General features: G+C 41.6%; 1 protein-coding gene across 12 annotated transcripts in view; it reads left to right on the forward strand.

The window, feature by feature from the left end:
• The window catches only part of CTNNA3 (catenin alpha 3), a 438,881-nt gene that overhangs the window by 373,610 nt on the left and 45,828 nt on the right, over window positions 1–19,443 (forward strand). For all 12 annotated transcript variants that reach the window (XM_069019044.1, XM_069019041.1, XM_069019045.1 and 9 more), the window contains one exon: window positions 4,231–4,412. In XM_069019044.1, the coding sequence (XP_068875145.1) occupies window positions 4,231–4,412 (182 nt within the window). The remainder of the gene's footprint in view (window positions 1–4,230; window positions 4,413–19,443) is intronic.

Here is a 19,443-nt window from a genome sequence, read left to right on the forward strand (position 1 = left end):
CCAAGAACTCAGCTAATCCAGCCATTTGGGCTCAGAGAGAATAAATGTACTTCTTCTTGACACGCATATATATGAACAATTGCACTGCTCTCTCTACTTCGCTCATTACTGGAATTGATGGTTTATTGGAAAGTTTTTATCTTTATACCTCATATGTTGCAATTAACATGTTAGCACTCATCTTCCATGAACACAGAGAATGTGAAGCTTCCTTTCTGCATGTATAATTTTTTGTATGTACTTGTACATCCTTTCTCTATGGCCTCTCTCTTCTGGAAGCTCCAGGTTGAATAACTCCAGTAACCTTAATTTACTCTTCAAGGTAGTGTTTTCTGTATGTCCTTTTAGTCTCTCTTTCACTCCTCTGGGTGCTCTGCAGCTGGTTAATGAGTTCTTGAATTTTGTGTCCAGATTATTTATATTGCAAAATGTGTGAAGCCACCTGTGATCTCAACAGCACAAGTGTGAAGTTTGCACCATTTCCTGCTGTGTGCATAGTTCAGAAGGAGCTCTGTATGAGGTTTGCCTTTCTGCCAAGAGCACAACCTTTTATCACCTGTAAATGCCCACCCATACAACTGCCCATGACTGGTTCTGTCCCAGTTCTGTGTGTGTGCTGTTGTTTTTTTCTTAGGGGCAAACCCTGTACTTGTCTCAGCAGCATTACACCCTGTGATGTTTTCAGATCAGTTCTCAAGATCACTTTGAGTTGCAAACCAGGCCTCTTTCACTGCAAGTGTGTGATGTGTTACTCTTGGTTATGTGGAAATACTAATTCTGGGGTCAGGGTAGCTACCTTCACAACTTTTGCTGATGGATCCCTTGGCTTGGCGTGTGTTCTTGATAAGTGCTCTATGAGCACTTTTCTAACCAATATCACATCCACCTAGTGGAGATTGCATCTAGACCTCATTTCTCCAGGTTATTTATAAGGATGAGATGAGAGCCAGTGGCAAAGCTGGTGACAGCAGGTAATAAAATATCAAAAGAAATGCAGCTGCTCCCCTCTGTCAGTATCTCACACCCACACAGTTCATCTCTGGGGGTGTATATTCACTTTGCAGGGAATGCTGAATATCTAGCATGCTCTCTGTCACCTCTTCATCCAAATTCAAAATGTTATTCCCTCAGCAGGGAAAATAGTAGTAAAAGGTGGTGAACACATCTTACTCCTTTTAACAGGATCCCTTTTGGCTCGGTGGTGTCTTCATGAATGCACTTTAAAACATACTGGCATTCAAACAGAATCATAGACTCATTGGGTGATTTGGCTTGGAAGGGAGCTTAAAGATCATCAAGTTCCACAGCAGGGATGCCCCTCACCAGGTCAGGTTGCTCAGGGCTCAGATCAGATGTGTATTTTACGACAGTGGTCTGCAAAGTTTTTTCAAGAAATAAACAGGTAAAGGTCACAATTGGAACTGTTGTGAAACAGCTTGATTGAAATATATTACTGTCTTTGAGTGATTTGCACGGGTCCTGTTCATTTTCACCAAATGTTCAGCTGACTGCAGCAGGAGAGCAGGAACAGACCAAAGGGCTTCTTGTGGCTGCTGAGGCTGGGCGGAATGAAAACCTCAGCTCTCAAGGCAAAGCAGGGACACAAATCAGTTCTTTTGGGATCTCTACTGTTACCTTAAAACTATGGTATGTGAAGAGCAGGTTATTTTGTATTCTTGCTTGTAAAAGCTCTGAGAAGTTTTTCATCTGCTTGATCGGGAAACTGGAGTTTGTTTCTTTGTAACCTACAAAATTGCAGAAAAACAGAGTTTTCTTCTTTTCTTCTCTGTACTTACATGACGTATTGCAGCCTACAAAGTTGGAAGTGTTAAATAGTTTTCAAGGGAGATTCTTTGATCTTGATTGAATGTATTGTGCTGCTTTCTGTTGCCTTTCTTTCCTTTCTGGTCCCTGTAAGTAGTAAGAATGGTGGTGGTGTGGATCTGGCCCAGCTGTTTGGTTTTAGGGGTCAGGAAAGAAAAAACGCCTCTCAGTCTGAGATTCAAAGAGCATAATCGTAAGTTTATATGACAGTCAAATCCTTGGAGTCAGCCAGAGACAAAGGTAGGCAAAAGGCTAGTTCTTAGGGTTGGGATGTCATTGGCAAGCAGTGTACCAGGGAGAAAGGAGTCAAAATCTTCACCAGTTAGTTATCCCCCATGTGTCCTTACATGGCCTTAAAAGTTCAATTCTTTTCAGAGAACTGACTGAAACGTGGAAAGGTAATGAAAAGAAGCACCAGTCTCACAGGGTAAGTCAGATTGCAAATGGGACAGTTCAAATAACGTAACTCCAGTGTTGGGGACTCCAGCTCCCTGGGACCAACAGCCTTCTGAAAAGTTAACTCAGGGAAATTTAAGAAAAAATCTATACCTTTTTTTTTTAATAGAAGGAAGAAAATATCAGAAATATAACTTCTCCTCTCACCTAATCCTAACTGTTATCTGCTACTGCAGTAATAACATTTTGACTTAGAAGTAGTGAAAAAATCATTTTCTCCTGGTGGACAAAATAAGCCTGCACTCAAGTAATTGTCATTCAATTTAGATCTTTATTTCACAATTACTGTTATGTTGCCTATTTCGATACCAAGTTAAATCTGTGCTTAAAAGGCTGTGTATACAATTGCTTTATTTTGTTGCTGTACATGGTTTTATAGCAGTTTGAGGGAAAGGAGAGAAAAGACAAAGTCAGAATTACAGTTTCCTCTGCCCCTTTGTTCCAGTGGATAATGTGTCTCATTCCACCTGAAGCTCATTATTGTTGGCAGATAGCAAGATGCTGTATGTCACAGTTCCCTCATTAAAATGTCATCTTTCTTGTGGTTTCCATATCCAGGCCTGTAATCTTGAACTCAAAACAGTATTGAAGCTGGGGGCTAGAAAATACTACAGACATCCACGCATCAGCCGACATGGATGAGATCATGAAAGTTCTCTGCCCTGTGTAGGCCCAGCTCAGGATTTTTTAACAACTTGGGAGAAGTAGCCTCAGAATAGTTGCACTTTCTAAAATTCTGTGACTGTAGGGTAATTCTGACCACAGTAAGATGGTTCCTTCCACCCTTAACCAATCTGTGATTGTGTGTGATTCCGTGACTGCATTTACAGGTACATGTTGGGAAACCTGTAATTTTCAGTAATTTGTGTAAGTGAGAAGGTTAACCCTGTGACAGTGATTCTAGAGTAAATAAAATCTCTGAAAAGGCATGGCTCAAAACTCATACGCATTATGTATAAAACTGATCACCCATTTTATTCATTATAAACAATTCCGCCACAGCCTTAACTTTCCATTTTATTGGTAGTAGATAATGTTTTCTAAACAAGAATAAGTCACAAAATATATATTGTTTAATTGCAGAGTACTGACTGTGTTAATAATTGCTGTGTGTAGATGTGAGTTCCTGGTGGTTTGAAGGGAAGGTGTTAGATAAGAACCACCCTGGCAACAGAGCCATCAGGCCCCACGGGGCGGGGCTCCTCTCTCCTGGGGTAGGAGGCATGTAGGGCCAGGCCAATGTAATATCCTTGCCCCAGGCTGCTTCCTGCCCTGTTCTGACACAGGAGGGATGCCTGACCCTTGTCTGCAGCAGGCTGCTCATCTTGCTCATGCAGAACATTGAGTAAAAACATTTCTCTCACCATGCTGCATTTTCAGGAGCTTTTGGTAATCTTATTCATATGGTGATTTCTGACGTGTTCATCTATTCATCTTCTGCAAAGACAGAAGATGCATATTTGAACAATTAAATCTTTTTCAGTTCTTCAAATGATAATATAGAACCTTCTCAGAAGAGAGAATAAACATACCTGAGAGTTTCAGGATAATTAACCCTTTTCATTGCTTATTTTGGACCTCAATCAAAACTGCATTTTGTAACTTTTACATGTATCATACTTAAAACTATTTAGGCTCCTTAGCCGTAAGAAATAGGAAAATGTATCAGTCATAAAGGCTCTTTGGAAGAATTTAATCTTCTTTCTCTCACTGTGTTAATATTAGTGGTTTCAGGAAAACCCCTGTCCCCATTACACTGAGATTATTTATTTAGCCCAACCTAGTGACAACATACAAATTCTGAAATTTAGAAGTGCTCAAACTTGAACAGTTGGCTCAGGCCATAGTGTGTTTAAACTATGTATCTATTAATATACAGTGGTTTTGTTTAAAGAAAAAAGAAAAGTACTCTGACATAGATGTTTTACAAATCAAATCATTCTGTTTTAGGCCAAGATGACTCAACTGCCAGAGGCTGAAAAGGAAAAGATAGCTGAGCAAGTGGCTGACTTCAAAAAAGTCAAGAGTAAGCTTGATGCGGAGATTGAAATATGGGATGATACCAGCAATGACATAATTGTTCTGGCCAAGAGGATGTGTGTGATTATGATGGAGATGACTGACTTCACAAGGTAATTACATAAAAAAAGGTTCTTCGATATTTATAAATGCTGGAGGCCATTGTCACACTGTTACAGCAGCAAACAGAGTTTTTAATGTCAGCTTGCAGCATCTCTACAAAATTGAGTGGCTCAGCCACTGCAACACGTCAGGTAGGAGCAATGAACTGTTGGGGGATTTAACGTTTTGAACTATGCTTGTCCCTAATTTTTTTTCCTTTGTCCTCTTTTATTAATTTGCTGGTAGGGTTTTTGCACGTTTTAGCGCTCCATTTCTGCTCTCAGTGAAAGGGAAAAAGTAACAAAATAATCTCCATTTTAAGCTGTAGATGTCTCATTTCTTGTTCTTTCTACTTGTATCAGACTGTGCTGTCAAGCATAAAACACACTGTACAGAGCCCACATGTGACAGTGCACATTCAGACTCATACATATTTTATATCCCATTACTTGCTGCTGCTTTCATCAGAACTCTTGTGCTGCTAGATGTAGTTTTAAAGAATGAAGAGTACCACAGCAGATAGGCCTCAAAGCTGGTATTTCTTTCTGCTGCCACTATGTGTTTGATGATGCTCTTATAACAGGAAATAAGTTTAGGTGCAGGAGCTTTTTCTGTCGTGCTCTGAATTAAATGTTCTGTAAATCTCATCAAATTGATTATAACAAAGGAAGATATTGGTGGTGGTGTCTGTCCATCCTTTCCCCCTCCTGGTCTACGTAGCAGTAAAATAGTTGCTGACAGGTGAAGCCTTAAAACACAGCCACTCTTGCAAGACACATACTGCCTCATAAAATAAGTCCTTTCATGCAAGATATGAAGAGCAGTCTCAGCCTTCTGGACAAACTTTTTGTGGGTGTCAGTGAGCAGGGTTGCATCAAGCTGAGGCAGCTGTGACAGAGCTGGGCTGTGGTGCAGGCTCCTTCTGGGGAAGGCAGCTGTTGCATTTTATCACACTGGCACTTTCCAAATCCACCTGCAGGTGAGAGAGGTGTAAAGACTTGCATGGAGAACTCTGCAATCCATTATACAGCTGCTTTTAAATATCTCCTTCAGTAAGAAGTTTGGTTTCTTCTTTAGTGATGCCAGATGAAGTCTGGTAAAAGGAAGATTTGTATCTGTCTGAGCAATAGGTGAACTCTCATGGCTTTCTCTTACTGTTGCTTGTCAAAGGTGGCAGTTATGTGTGCTGAGAAGCAAAGCTGGCTTTTCATTTCCCGCTCTGTGGAAATCTGGGAACAGATCATAGAATTGTTTGGGTTGGAAAAGACCCTTAAGATCACTGAATCCATCCATTAACCCAGCAACACCGTGTTCATCGCTAAACCGATTTAACAAAATATGAATATTGATCTAGTCTCGATATCCAACTGAGATGGACAAAAACTCTCCAACAGTTTAGAGTTAGAAAGTGTATGTTTTATTGGCGCCAGACAGCTGCATGGAATAGCTTCCTAAGGTATAGATGGTTACAGAGTCTATTTATCGACAAAAGTTATGAATATCCAAAATACAAATACATATTTATAACAATGACTCCTCCTATTCTCCGCTTCATATGGGAATTAGCTTTAATGTCATTAAGCGTGCGTAGTATAGTTTCTGAATTGGGTCGGTGGTCATTATCAATTGAGGAGTGGTCTTGAAGATGAAGGAATAATACTCTTCCTTACTTCTACCTCTCTGGGTTTTGACAATAAAAATGGGAAACATCCAGTTTCTTCCTTATGACTTCTGAATAGTATCCAGATGGGAAAAATTAGCAATTGTTTTAGATTTCTTTAGATCTATCGATCAATGTTTTCTGGTTCTCATTATAAACACAGCTAAGCAAATATAGAAAGACAGTTAATTAATTATCTGCAATTTAAAAGCTTGTTTCTAACTTAACTGTTATTAACTCTTGGTCTCAGGTGGACCTACTTCCTCTAACTAATTCTAGCAAAACTTATCTTTAACCAAAATCTTAGAGTCTTAATGTTTCTTTCAAAATCTGTGTTTCAAAACCGTGTCACAAAGTGCCACATCTGCATGTTTCTGAACGCTTCTGGGGATGGTGATTCCATCACTTCCCTGGGCAGCAGTCTGTTCCAATGTTGAACCAACCTTTCAGTGGAGAAATTTTCCTTGATAGCTAATAAAAACCTCCCCTTGGTGCAGCCTGAGACCACCCCCTCTCATCCTGTTGCTTGGTCCCCTGGGAGGAGAGCCTGATCCCACCTGGGGGCACCCTCCTGTCAGGGAGTTGTAGAGAGTGAGAAGGTCATCCCTGAGCCTCCTTTGCTCCAGGCTGAGCTCCCCCAGCTCCCTCCGCTGCTCCAGATCCTTCCCCAGCTCCCTCTGCTGCTCCAGATCCTTCCCCAGCTCCTTAGCCCTTTCCTGGACATGCAGGGCATGAATATTGCAGAAGCCATAGCAAACACCAGCTCATCTTAGGGTCTGAGCTCTCCAGTCTGTAACTCCCAAGTTCTTGAACATGAAAGAAATAAAAGATCCTGACATTTTGTATTTGTTACATCAGAAGATACTCAGAAAAATAGTGAATGTCTGTGTTTGCGTCACTTGTTACATAAGCTGATTGCTGTTGTTCTTCAAATGGTATTACCTTGCATTCATTGTTACTGGATCCCAGTGAGTGGCTTTCAAAGTTTTGGTCTTTTTCCTCTGTCTTCTGTAGAAATAAATAGCAAGAAATGGCCTGACCTGCTATAACAGTTTTAGTAATATTTTAGTGGAAATACTCTAATTTCTCTGATGATTGGCTAAAATGTACAAGAAAAATCCCAGGGTTGCATTTGGTTTGTTTTGTTTTTCCCTAAGCTTTATGTTTAAATGGAGCAGGAGTTTTGTTTTCCATTGCCAAAGCAGACTTATCAATTAAAAAGATATTTGCCAGTAAACATAGCTAAGTCCCTTTTGCTCATCTATGGGAATGTGTATCTATTCAAGCAGTGCTTTGGATCACAACACTGGAACTTGTAATTCCTGTTGAGAAAGTAGCAAGGAAGGGTCGATGGTTTAAGCATAAAGGGAGCTCTGCTATGAACTTTTTGAGAATAGTTTTACTGTTTTGCTCTTTGAGCAGTGTGCACCAGGGAAAAGTTCCTTCAAGCAGAGAACTGCAGGATGTCTCTGTGCAGGATTTTCAGAGCACTTTGATGATAGGAAAGGTATCACCAGGGCTCAGGTAAGACTGAGACACCAGGCAGAGCTTGCTGCTGTGTCAGAGGTGATTTTGTAGATGCACCACAGAGAGACCAGCACTGGTAATTGACCTGGCTGGGCTGTTCCACAGCCTGTCCTAACAGCGTGCAGCCCATGGATTCAGGATTCACAGTGCCTGTTGAAGCCTCTGGGATAATCCCTCTTACTTTTCTGTGGTGTAAACAGTAAATGAGAATCGCTGGGGTTTTACCCCTTAACCATTTTGTAGATTGTTAGATTCCAAATGGGGCCATATGAAAACTTTGTTTAAACAAAAGTGTGCAGCTCTCAGCAGACTGTTCCGAAAGTGTCTCATATTTGTTCTTGCTACTTGACATTTGTTTCTAAAATGGCATCAGTATCAGAGTTAATATGAGAAATATTGTGAAAATAGCAAAACAAATGAACAAGACTTGAAAAAATCTAGCAAAGCCATCCTCCAAAAGCTGTCCCCCTGTATCCTTGTAGTAAGACTAAATGTAATTCTGCTTATACTTCTAGTGCTTCAAGGATTGCAGCTTGGCTAAACTTTTCTCTCTGTAGTACTCTTGGTTAGCATCAAGTGCAGCTGCCCCATCAAGCAAGGCTCCTCACCTGGTAATAGCCACAGTCCTCAGCCTTTATTCATCTGGGCTTCTAATCTTTGCTTGGGAAAGGAAACTAGGGATCTAAAATGAAGATGGGAAGTTAGATGGAAGTTCCATAGTTACTGGGACTTGAAGAGACCATGGGACAGACAGAGGACAGAAGAGGGATTCTTTTCCTAGTCAGGTTCATCTGTGAAACTCCTCACCATAACTCACTATTTGATTTACTTTTCCTGGTGCCCCTTCCCACTTCAGAGTTACTCATGATCCTTCTATTTCCTATCCAGCAGCCAGATGATTTTGAAATTCTGTGATGCTTTGTCATTGCATCCTGAAATCTGCTGCCTTCCTTGCCTTTTTCTGGCCCTTCTAGCCCTCAGATTTGTTTCAGCTCCATCCAGCTTCTCTCACTCATGTGGAAATTGCATGTCCCCCCTCTCCTGCTCAGTCTTGTCCCCGTCACCAACCCAGTTTGTCAGTGCCACAAAAGATAGTGGTACCTTTGTTGCTGACCTTCCCAAACTAAGTGCCATTGCAGTCATAGTTCAGCTTGAGATACATGTATGAATTTCCCCTTTCCCTCCCTTCCCTGCTCATCTCAGGAGTCCATAGCTAATCAGAGTTTGTGTCATAAGCTGTATGTGAGAACAACTTCCACTTTAAAATTATTTCATCAAAAATCACCTACAGATTTGAGGTTGTAAAAGTTTTGTCAACAGAGGTGTTTTCCAGCTGAGTCATCAGAAAGGAGAGTTATTTTGGAGAGAATGACTTCGGGCAAAGAAGGTGAACCTCTCCGTAGGGTTCTATATTAAGAACAACTTCTACTTGTGTTAATTATGTAAAGACATTCTTCAAGGTAAATTTGTTTCCAGAGCAAGAACAGTTCAGTTGTGTGTGCATACTTGTGTGTGTTTTACCATGCATGCCTTGTCAAACAGGGCCAGCAGGATTTCCTTGTTCCAGCATGGTAGGTTAAGCAGATACACTTGGCTGTTAAAAAGAGCAGCAGAATTGCATTAGCTACAGTGGTGCCAGTGCTGTTAAAGGGCTTGCAGTGCTCGAGGATTCTGACTGGCCTGCCAGGACTGCACACAGTGGCCTCGGGCAGTTGTTGCTCTCAAATAAACATGGGCCCTCAGATTTTTGATGGATTGTTGAGGGGTGCCAAGTTAAACCATGTAACACAATCAGCTGAGACTGTTCCTTCTGCCTGAATGTCACAGAGCTTCTAATACTTACACAAATAAGTCAGAATTTTGAAGGCAGAAATCCAGTATGCGTGTCCTGCCCATCTCAAAAGCTTGTGATTGAGTCTGAATTTCCTTTACACTACTACTGTGTCTTTATTAATGATACTTGAATAGATTATGGTATTTCATGTGATACTTATGTGGATGCTTCTGCCACTTCAATAGTAGAAATGATTTCAGCTGATTCTTAAATATACACATCAGCAAGTATTTAATCTGATTTGGCAGTTTCTACTCCATATAGTTCTAAAAAGTAAGTGCTAAATATTCATCCTTTGATAGTAAAATTTCTAAAAAAAAATGATAAAATCCAAATATATTACTTATTTTATACAACCCTGTATTCCAAAGGGGAAATCACCTGATGGATTGAAGTCTTAGACCCAAAAAAGAAACATTCCAAGAAAAAAAAAATTATTTAATGGTTTGGCTCTATGACAGTGTTACTCCAAGTATTTATATATCTGCTTTGCCTGCAAGCTAAGTGGATTTATTTTCCTGTAGTAGGCATAATTACCATCAGTAGTAGTATTATTAAACAAACACAGTAGATGATGAATGCACAGTCTGATTTAGATCCTTTTGTTAGGGATTAAACAGTCAGAGTTCCCTCAGTGACACAGGTTCTGGTGGTGGCAGCGTGCAGCTGCAGAGGCTGTTGGGGGATCAGAGGTGCTCACACACCCTTCACATGGTTGGTGCTTTGCGGGTTAACAAAGCATGGTAAATACTTGTAAACTAACACAGCAAACAGCTAATAGCCAAAATAATGAGCACGAGGTTTCTTCCTTTCCTCTGCAGCATTTGTGGCAAAGTACAGCTGACTCACAGACAGCTGCAGTCAGGAAACAGGTTTTGCTATTACGCACGACTGGAGTGGAAGTACTAAAGGGAAAGGATAAATGGGAGCTGCATATCAGCATCACAGTAGGAAGAAGGCAGGTACATACACAGGCCTAGGTGCATCAGCTTTGTTTTTGCAGTCATCTTTTCTGTCAGCTGCTGTTCCTTAACCACAACCGTTTTAGGCACTTCTGTTCTCTGCCTTCGCTGTCAAACCCAAACCACACATTTTCTCTCATCTCTCAGTCTTGCTGCTGACTGCAGGCAGCACATGACATTCATAATGCTCTGATACAGGCAGGAGAGACTTCCAAGTCTAAACTGTTCTCAGAATTTCTGGGAAAATAAAAGCTCTTTAGCAAATGTCAGGTCAGAAGGATGTTCTGTCACTATTTCTTCCTTCTCTCAGTGACATAATTACATCGTGGATATCTTTCTGTACTATAAGCATGTGTAATTATTTCACAGTTTATCTGTTGCCTTTTTCCTTGGAAGGGTGAGGCATTCACAGTTTCATTCAAAAACTGTTTTTAAAAAAGGTGCTTTATCTGTGCAGCTTCCGTTTCCTTGGAAGAGAAATGAAAGTGAACATAATACTGTCCTATTAGTGAGCTATTGAGCTTAATAGTTGCACTCAGACTTTTGATAGAAAGGTGACAAAAAATGATTTAGGTTAACATTTGACCTTTCTAATTTCTACTTTTTATATTGCCAATGCTTGCAAACCATTTAAAAAGAAAAAATTCTTTTCCTGCAAGAAAACCAGATACTGATACAAGTAGCAGGGCTCAGAAATGGAACCTTTTTTTATGAACGGAGCCTTTTTCATGTGGACATGAAAGTTAATTTAAAATAATGTTTTAATTGATTTCAAATAGTCACTTGAAGCTAGAATGGAAAATGACTCCTAAATTTCATGTATACGTAGAAACCTGGACACAATCTCACATGAGAATTCTACCAGTCATCTGGTTAAAAGTCTTATGTAAAACCCTTCAGCTTAAAACTTCTGGTGGTGGTTTGCTTGTGTGATGTGTTTAGTTGACTTACTGCTGGACTGTGTGAAGCCACTTCTGAATAATTTCTTGTGTGCTGTAGGATGCCTTGTAGTCATGGAAGCTGTGAAGATTAATTCCTCTGATTAGAGCAATTACATGCTCCACATCCTAAAAGAATTTTATAAATTGAAGTGCAAGAAAATGTGTTCCATTTTAAACAGTAAGGCTCTTAGTTGTGCTGCTTCTGTAGAAATCCTTGGTTTTTGCTGATGTGTTAGTTACACCTCACATGTCGGTACAGGGCAAAGTGGTACTGACACAACTTCCCTGTCTCTGTCCAAGTGTGACTGGTATTCACTTGGAGACAGGGGATCCTCAGAAAAAACCAGAGAGAACAGCTGTTGCTTCTTCGGTATTTTTCCTGTAGTCCTGTGTAAGATTTCAGTGACTTCCTTGCATTCTTAGAAATGTTATAATTAGTGTAACAGTTATTTCAGAGTATCTAGTATTTACAATCCTTAGCATAAAAGCTGAGGGGAAAAAAGTGAAGAGATTAAGAGATGTTTGTTGGTTGGACAAATGAGGAGCTATTGTCTATGCCTCATATATGTAGTCAAAAATAAATTAATAAAATGGAGACATAAATATAGCAAAACCAAAAGCAGACAAAAAAGCAGGTCTTTGTAGCCTCTGGTAGAAATCCATCAAGGACCAGAGGCAAATCAACTGCAAAATCACGGTGTCATTACAGCAAATGCAACCCTATTTTAGTGACAAACTGTATGTCTTGTGCCAGAAAGCCATCTTTTGCCTTTTATCTTTTGGGACTGTTATAGTCAGAGGACAGAGGGATTTCAAAGCTCTGAAGTATCAGCTTCTGTCAGCAGAGGCATCAGGAGTGTAAAGAGGAGTTCAGGCAGTAATTTAACAGCTTCCAGACCAGATTTCCTGGGCAACTGGGAGGGCTGTGGTGGGACATCTCCTTTGGGCACACACAGCAAGTCAGAACAGTGCGTGTGTGAGCAGCACAGTGCCCAGCCTGGAGCTGGGGGTGCCTTGCAGCAGTTCAGGGTGTGCTCTCAGCATTTCACAGGGTGGGCAGAGGTGGGATCAGCCCCTCGGCAAGGGGGAACAGGAGCCTTTGAGCTCCGGACTGCTGCAGGGCAGCCACACTCTGACTGCAGCTGCTCCACTGCCATTCCTGGGCATCTTCCTCCTTGTTCTGGGAGCAGCAGGAGCAGCATCCCGAGATTGTGAGGGCATAGCCCAGCTGCTGCCTGAGGGAAGCAAGCCAGGGTCCAAGAGTGATCCCAGTGCAGACACAGCTTGCACTGAGTGCTGCTCCGTTCAGCAGCATCGGGTGTAGGAGCAGCACAGGGTGCTGATAACCATTGGCAGTCCCAGCCAGGGGGAACAAGGAGCAGCTCCGTGGTCCCTCAAGGGGCACAAAGCCAGGCTGCAGCATGTCTCTGAGCCTGTCCAGGAGAAAAGCTGCTGGCTAGGCAGGGCCAGCACCCAGCCAGAGGGCAAGGCTGGGGCAGCTGTACCTGTGAGCCAGGGCTGGGCTGGCTGCAGGGCAGAGCTTGACTGGAGCTTGTGGGCTGTGGGAAGGGCCCAGGTGAGCCTGGATAGGGCCACTGGTGCCCTGGGGCCGTGGCACGGGGGTACAGGGGAGAAGGTTCTGAGGCTGCTCCTGTGGCTCAGGCCCACCCAGAATGGGAAGCCAAGATCACATGGGATACTGGATACGAGGTGGTGATCAGTGATGAGCTGGAATTCTGTTGTCATGACAGTGTTCAGGGAAGTGACAGTTTTGTAGCATTCTCCAAAGGCACATCATGGAACCTGCCTTTTGAGCCTTCAGTGTCTTGACGCAAGTCTTGTTTTTATGTTTATTTTGCTCAAGCTGTTGTTGGATGAGAGCACCCAGCAATGTCTCCTAGGAAGATAAAGAAGCAGTCATTAAAAAGGCAAAGCATCTCTTCTAGCTTTTTACCCTTTAAAATATAGGTCTATTTTTATGGGATTTATTTGCTATATTTTCTATATGCTATATATTTTTGGCTATAACACCATATGTTCAGGTTCCTCCTGAATTAATTAGCAGAAGTTAGAAGCTTAAAACTTTGGAGGGCTTCCAAGAAATAAGACTGGAAACTTTTGCAGTTATCAGCCCCTTCATTGGAAGGGTAGGCACAGCAGTGAATTAATTACAACCAGAAATTTGACATAAAATATTAGTTACTTTTTTTTTTCTGTGAATTTAATGCTGATTCAAATGAAATCTCTCCTTCTACAAGAGATCAGTCATGTTCAGAGTATGATGCACACCCACATGTCTCTTGACAATTTATTGTTCAAGAATGGATGTATGGCAGTTACTGCACTGTTGACCAGACTGGTGAAACAGAAGTCTGGACTTGTCACTGCAGAGTTTGTGAACTTGGTAATACAGATAGTACCTAATAGGGGTACATAAAAATGAGTAGTAGTTGCAGATAGTGAAATAGAAAGGAGACAGGTCAGTGGGAATTGCTTTTGAGTCTGAATTGGCTCTGCAGAGCTGGTGACAGCAATTTGCTGTTAGTCCTCAGGTAGCTTGTGGCTACCGGAATGAGATGACTGCAGTAAAAGGGTGGTGTTGTCTCGACTGCCACTCTGATCTTGGTGGGGAGGCAAGTGGGCAGTCTGCAGAAGGGAATGAGGGACAGGGACTTCCTTGCCATCTTCCTCCTGCTTCTTTTCCCTTCACAATGCTATCAACTTTGTATATCGAGGTTTCTCTATCAGAATATAAATATAAAACATATAAATATAAAACAGGGAAGACATTTGAGGCCTGAAGTCCTGTTTTCCAAAGCGAAGAGATTTTATAATACAAACTATCTTCTTTTACATTCACGTGTACAATAAGTCCATAAGCATTGGAGAAAAATCAGGTTTTGGGTCTTTGTGTTCTGGATGGGTCTCATGTCATTGTGTAGGTGAGGGGAAGGCACAGCATACCCTGAAAAGCAGGTTGATGTGGTACCCAGCTGTATCCAAATCAGCTACAGGCTCCCCAGTTTGTCTGGCTTTGGTTGTTTGGGATGCCAGAAGTACATTCTAGGCTGGGGAGAAGGAAATATGGTTAGAATTTCCTTTACTGAAGTGTATTACTTCAGTTGTTCCTAAATGATTATTTTATTATTGCTTTCCCCTCTTCCTTAGACTGGGAATGGCAGCAGTTGCTGTAGCCACCCTTTTCTGTGCAGATGAAGCCATGGTTATTTCAGAAGCTTTTGCTTTTCCAGAATCACTTCTCCTGTATTATTTCTCATCCCTCTCTTCACCCTACCAAATGTCTGACTTATTTTTCTCTGAGTGATCAACCCACAGGAAATAATTTCCACAGGAAAGAACCTTTGGTTTCTTTATGGCCACGAGTCAGGCTAGGATGGAGTTGCTATCTAGTAAAATATAACTGTTCCCAGAAGCTGCAGGTTTGCAAGCAATCTTACTGTATTTCCTATGCAATTAATTTTATTTAGTAATGTTTTGGTTTAGTTTTCTTTCTGGAATATGCACACTTCTGAGAAAAACTATGCACAAATGCTCACCTTGGGAGTACGGTGAACAACAGAAACAGTGCTGAACTGCTGTTTTCTGCTGAAATTATGACTGGAGTCTGTTCCAACCTTTTTTAATTAAACCAGGACCTTTCATGGTTCACACAGCTTGCCAATGGTTTTTTCTTCCAACACTGTATGGCACATTTTTCTATTCAGTACTTTTGGCAGCTGCTGCTTTGGTACTTTTGGGGATCAAAACTGTCTTTCTCCTTAAGATGTCACTGGCAGTGGCACTCAGCATCTCTCAGGACACCTCAGACTTAGATGGAGTACTGCTGTTCATAAAGGTTAGCAAATAGTTTTGCCTCTCTATCCTCCTGCCTTGTTGCCAGGGTGGGGCACAGGACTGGAGGGCAGAAAGAGCATGCCCTTAGCGAGCCTCTAGCCCAGCCCCTGAGCTGGTAAGGAGATGGCTAAAAGCAGAAATGGAGAGGGATCTGCATGGGAGGTTGCAAGTGTAAAATGGTCTTTCACAGTATTTTCTCAAACCTGTCTCAATCCTGCACTGTTAAGGTCATCTGAGAGCTAGTCTTATTGCTAGGAAGGAGTGGTTCAATAATCCCACTGCTTGTGGGTGCTCTGTGAAGGTGGAGGGAAGGAGTGACACTGTTCAGTGTACTGGGGTGGGTGGGAGAGCTAATGGAAGGAGTTTCAGAGTTCAGTAGGATTACTTCATTTTGTGGCAAACCTGTTGTAAAGCTATTGTTTAAAGATCCCTGCTGTAGTCATATTTCTATCACAGACCATTGAGATCATCGCTACACAGGCACCTCTATTACTCCTCTAAAATAAGTAGCTGACATTGTCATCGAGGTCTTCCTTATGTTGATGGAAAGGCCACAGGTCCTTAATATACCAAGATGCAAAATAAATAAAATACAACCAGAGCGGTAAAGGAGGAGGGGAGCGGTGTTGTGAGCACTACCCCAGGAATGAGTGTTCTGGTGGAGATAGTGTGCTTCTGATCAGCACAGCATCAGAGAAGGAGGAAACAGGAGTGTAGTTCCTGCTTTTCACCATTCAGATCAGCTTCCCACTTCCACCTGGATAACTTGATCACTAGTTCTGTTGCTGTCCTGAGGTGAGTCTGTCTCCCCATAGAGAGCTGAAGTTAAATGTGAAAGCTAGGATTAAAATTAAGAGAAGATGGCCATTTACACTAACACCTTTGATTTACTTTGAGCATTAAGCAGTGGTTTATTTTCAATTTTGTTCATTGGTTTAAACATCTTTTTCCTGTTGGCCGAATCATCTATGCAGAGCAGCATATTCAGTGGGTAATGGCTGAGAAGCTTCTTTGGGATGTATGGGCCTGTGGTAATTGCTAGACATATGGTAATGCTCTGCTCTTAAATAGCTTTTTTTTTTTGCTAAATAGTTATAAACAGATCATAGGTCCCAGTTAATTTAGTGCTTCCAGGTTTCTGTACTGGAATATGCATAATTCTGTTTCTCTCTCTGGAATGTCTTCATTATTGCTTCCTGCTCTCTGTCAATACTGCTTTTCAAGTGGGCCAGTCAGAGGTAGCAGATGAGGATAACATGAATATTCTAAAAGTGATTTCCTTAAAGGGTTCTCAGTGCCTGTACAGGAAGGCAGGGACTGCAGACACCAGATGCTGGACATCTGCTAGCAGGAACTGTGAGAGCTCAGTGCTGTGTTACACCAAGGGTTTGGTGTGGAGTGGGAAACACAGGATATGGCAGGAAGGAGCTGCTGCCAAGGGAGTTACTGCTGCTGGAAGGGGTATTGCAAGTCTCCAATCAGTACTGCCTTTCATTTTGCATTTATGCCTGAAACACGTTGTTTGCATGTCCAAGTATTCAGGGCTATAAATGGGCAGGTCCTATCCAGATGAATCATTGCAGTTTACCCATCTCAAGAATGTTCGGTTTTTCACATGGGGTTTTTGCAGCTTTCCTCTGCACAAGCCATAACTTTGCTTTTGGAACCAGCAGTTCAGTCTGGATTAATAAAAGAGTCAGTGAGTTACTTATCTTTCATTTCCAATACCTTTTTAAACTGGCTGTGGGATTTTTTTTTAGTTTTTTATCCTGAAAGGGCATTTCCAGACCAATCCATCAGATTCTCCCCAAGAGCAGTTGCTGTCCACAGTGTGGCAGGCCCTGAGGCCCCAGGATGCCAAAGCTCTCAGGTGCTGGCTGGCTGGTGTTTGAGCAACAGCCCCTTGTTGACTTTAAGAATGCACATCCCATGTTACCAAGGGAGAACCACTCAGATAAGGTCCCCCCCTGGCTTCTGATAGTAGGCAAACCAAGTTAGAAGGAGGGTGGGAGGAGAGTGATGATGGGGCTGTTGCAGAAGGAAGTCCTCGCTAAGTTATTCAGGGGCATTCTTCCCATCTTTGCTGTCTCAGCAGCAGAAACCCTCAAGATTTTGTCAGGATTTCAGTGAATGAGCAGCTGTCTTTACTGCATTCCCTGCCAAGGCAGTAACTTATTCCAGAAGTTCTCTTCAATTTTAAATCCTGTAGGCTTGAGGAAACAAGCTGCCACTATAATTTTAGGCCTTAGAAAAAAGTGTGGTTTAATACTGAGGGAAAAATTAGGTTAAGTGGTGGTGTTTTTATTCAGGGCTACCACATTATTTTTTGGGTGTGTTTTATTCAACTTAAATACTCCCTTCCCCATTTCTATGCTAGGGAATTTTACCTACCATGACACAAGAAAGAAGTTTCATTCCCTGGAGAGCCTGTGCCAAACATATTTTCAAATGCTTGATACACAGCAAAGTGACAGTGACCCTGATGCTGATGACAAGTAACTTGCCTGGCTGAGTTGTGTCAATTGTGTTCATACAAATTTTCTGCAGCAATTGTGTGTCCCTTAGAAAAGTCTCCTGCCTTCTTCATTGTTAAGAAAACCTCAAAGTACCTAATTAATGTAATCAGGAATGGCCTGTCTTGCTGAGGTTGCACCAGGAGGTCCAAACCAGTAAGGAATGATCTCTGTAAGCCCCAAATTCTGGCTGCAGTTTGCAGTGTCTCAGCCAGGCCTTTCAGCAGGTGAGTTCTTGCATCACTGTGGGGAAGGAAATCCCCTCCTCACCGCAGCGTTCTGCAGCAGGAACGATGGATGCTCTCTAATTGCCAGTCTGGAGCAAATTCCATATTCTTAAAAGGGTGGAGAGGAAAGCAAAGTGAGGTAAGCTTTGAACAGCACTGTAAGAGACAGGATTGTCTGCAAAGGCTATTCTAGCAAACAGCACCCTTGTTAATAATTTTTCTCATGTCTTTGCTCTGGGTTTTCCTGTTTCGGGTTTTTTTTTTGGCATCAGTGGTGGATTCTAGGCAGTGCCAATATTCTCTTCTCATATTCCCACTTCTCTCTCAACACTGTGTTGGTGCAAGAGAGCTTCCTCACTGCCATTTGATGAGCAGACAGAAATTAAAACCTTCCATGTTTTAACTGCTCTTTTCTTAGGCTCATATAATACGTCAGTGCTGATAACTCAGAACATTATTAAAAATCTTTGTACGTGTATTATTTCATGTCTTGGCACTTGAGATATGTTATTGTAGGAGAAACTCACCCACCTCCAGCATTTTTTAATTAAGTTTCATGGTTGCTGAGCAAATCCTGAAAATGAGACCCCTGAAGGCTGAGAAAAGGGAAAGTAAATACAAAGAACTGCAGATGTATTATTTCAATTCTCATGGTGTTTATTCCAGTTCTGTGATGTTTTAGAGCCTGACTCATGGTATTTGAGTGCTTGGGGCTGACAATACAAATTTCATTCACACAGGCTCTTAAGTTACACTATGTTTATGTAAGCAGAGCAATGAGGAGAGCCCACCATGAAAAATGGGGGAGATCTGGGAGGATGGGAACATCATAACCCTTTTCCTTTGGTACTGCAGGGATGTTGATAACTCTCAGTCAACCGTATAAATGAGAATTTGTTTATTTGCTTTTTTTCACAAAGTATGAGCAAGGCATGTATCAGATTGCTGTAGTATTAAATTTTCTTATTCCTTTCTTCTTTGTTTCTGTTTCGTGAGCTCTTTTACTCAGAGTTCGGATTAAAAACACAGGAGACGCAGAGTTGTTCTTTGGACTCAGATGTTTATTATTTCTTATCTATGGTACAGCTGCACAGAATGTGCCTCTAAGTTAACAAGGTGGAAATGGCCCCTGAGTGCTACCTTCCAAGGTCTTTTAAAGCCCAAATTACCCAATTATGGAATGCCTAAATAATTTATTTTTACTTATAATCCAATAACTAATCATTCGTGTTCTGCACTGCGGGTTTTTTGAACCAAAACCAGATCACCTAGGCTTGTGAAGAAGAAGGAAGAAGAAAGAAGAACTAACTTACACCCAAAACTCTCCATCTTGTTACATATATATTACTATATTCCAGAATTCTAAATTCTCTGAACCCAGGGTTCCAACATCTCCCCCACTTGTTTGAACCATGAACACTGCTTTGACTTCTTGGTTAAACCATTGTTGGATACACTGAAGTGGACAAGGTACAAGTACCATGATGACTGTAATGACAATCAAAACATACAGGCCCACTTTC

This window comes from Aphelocoma coerulescens, chromosome 6, assembly GCF_041296385.1.
Source record: "Aphelocoma coerulescens isolate FSJ_1873_10779 chromosome 6, UR_Acoe_1.0, whole genome shotgun sequence".
Lineage (NCBI taxonomy): Eukaryota > Metazoa > Chordata > Aves > Passeriformes > Corvidae > Aphelocoma > Aphelocoma coerulescens.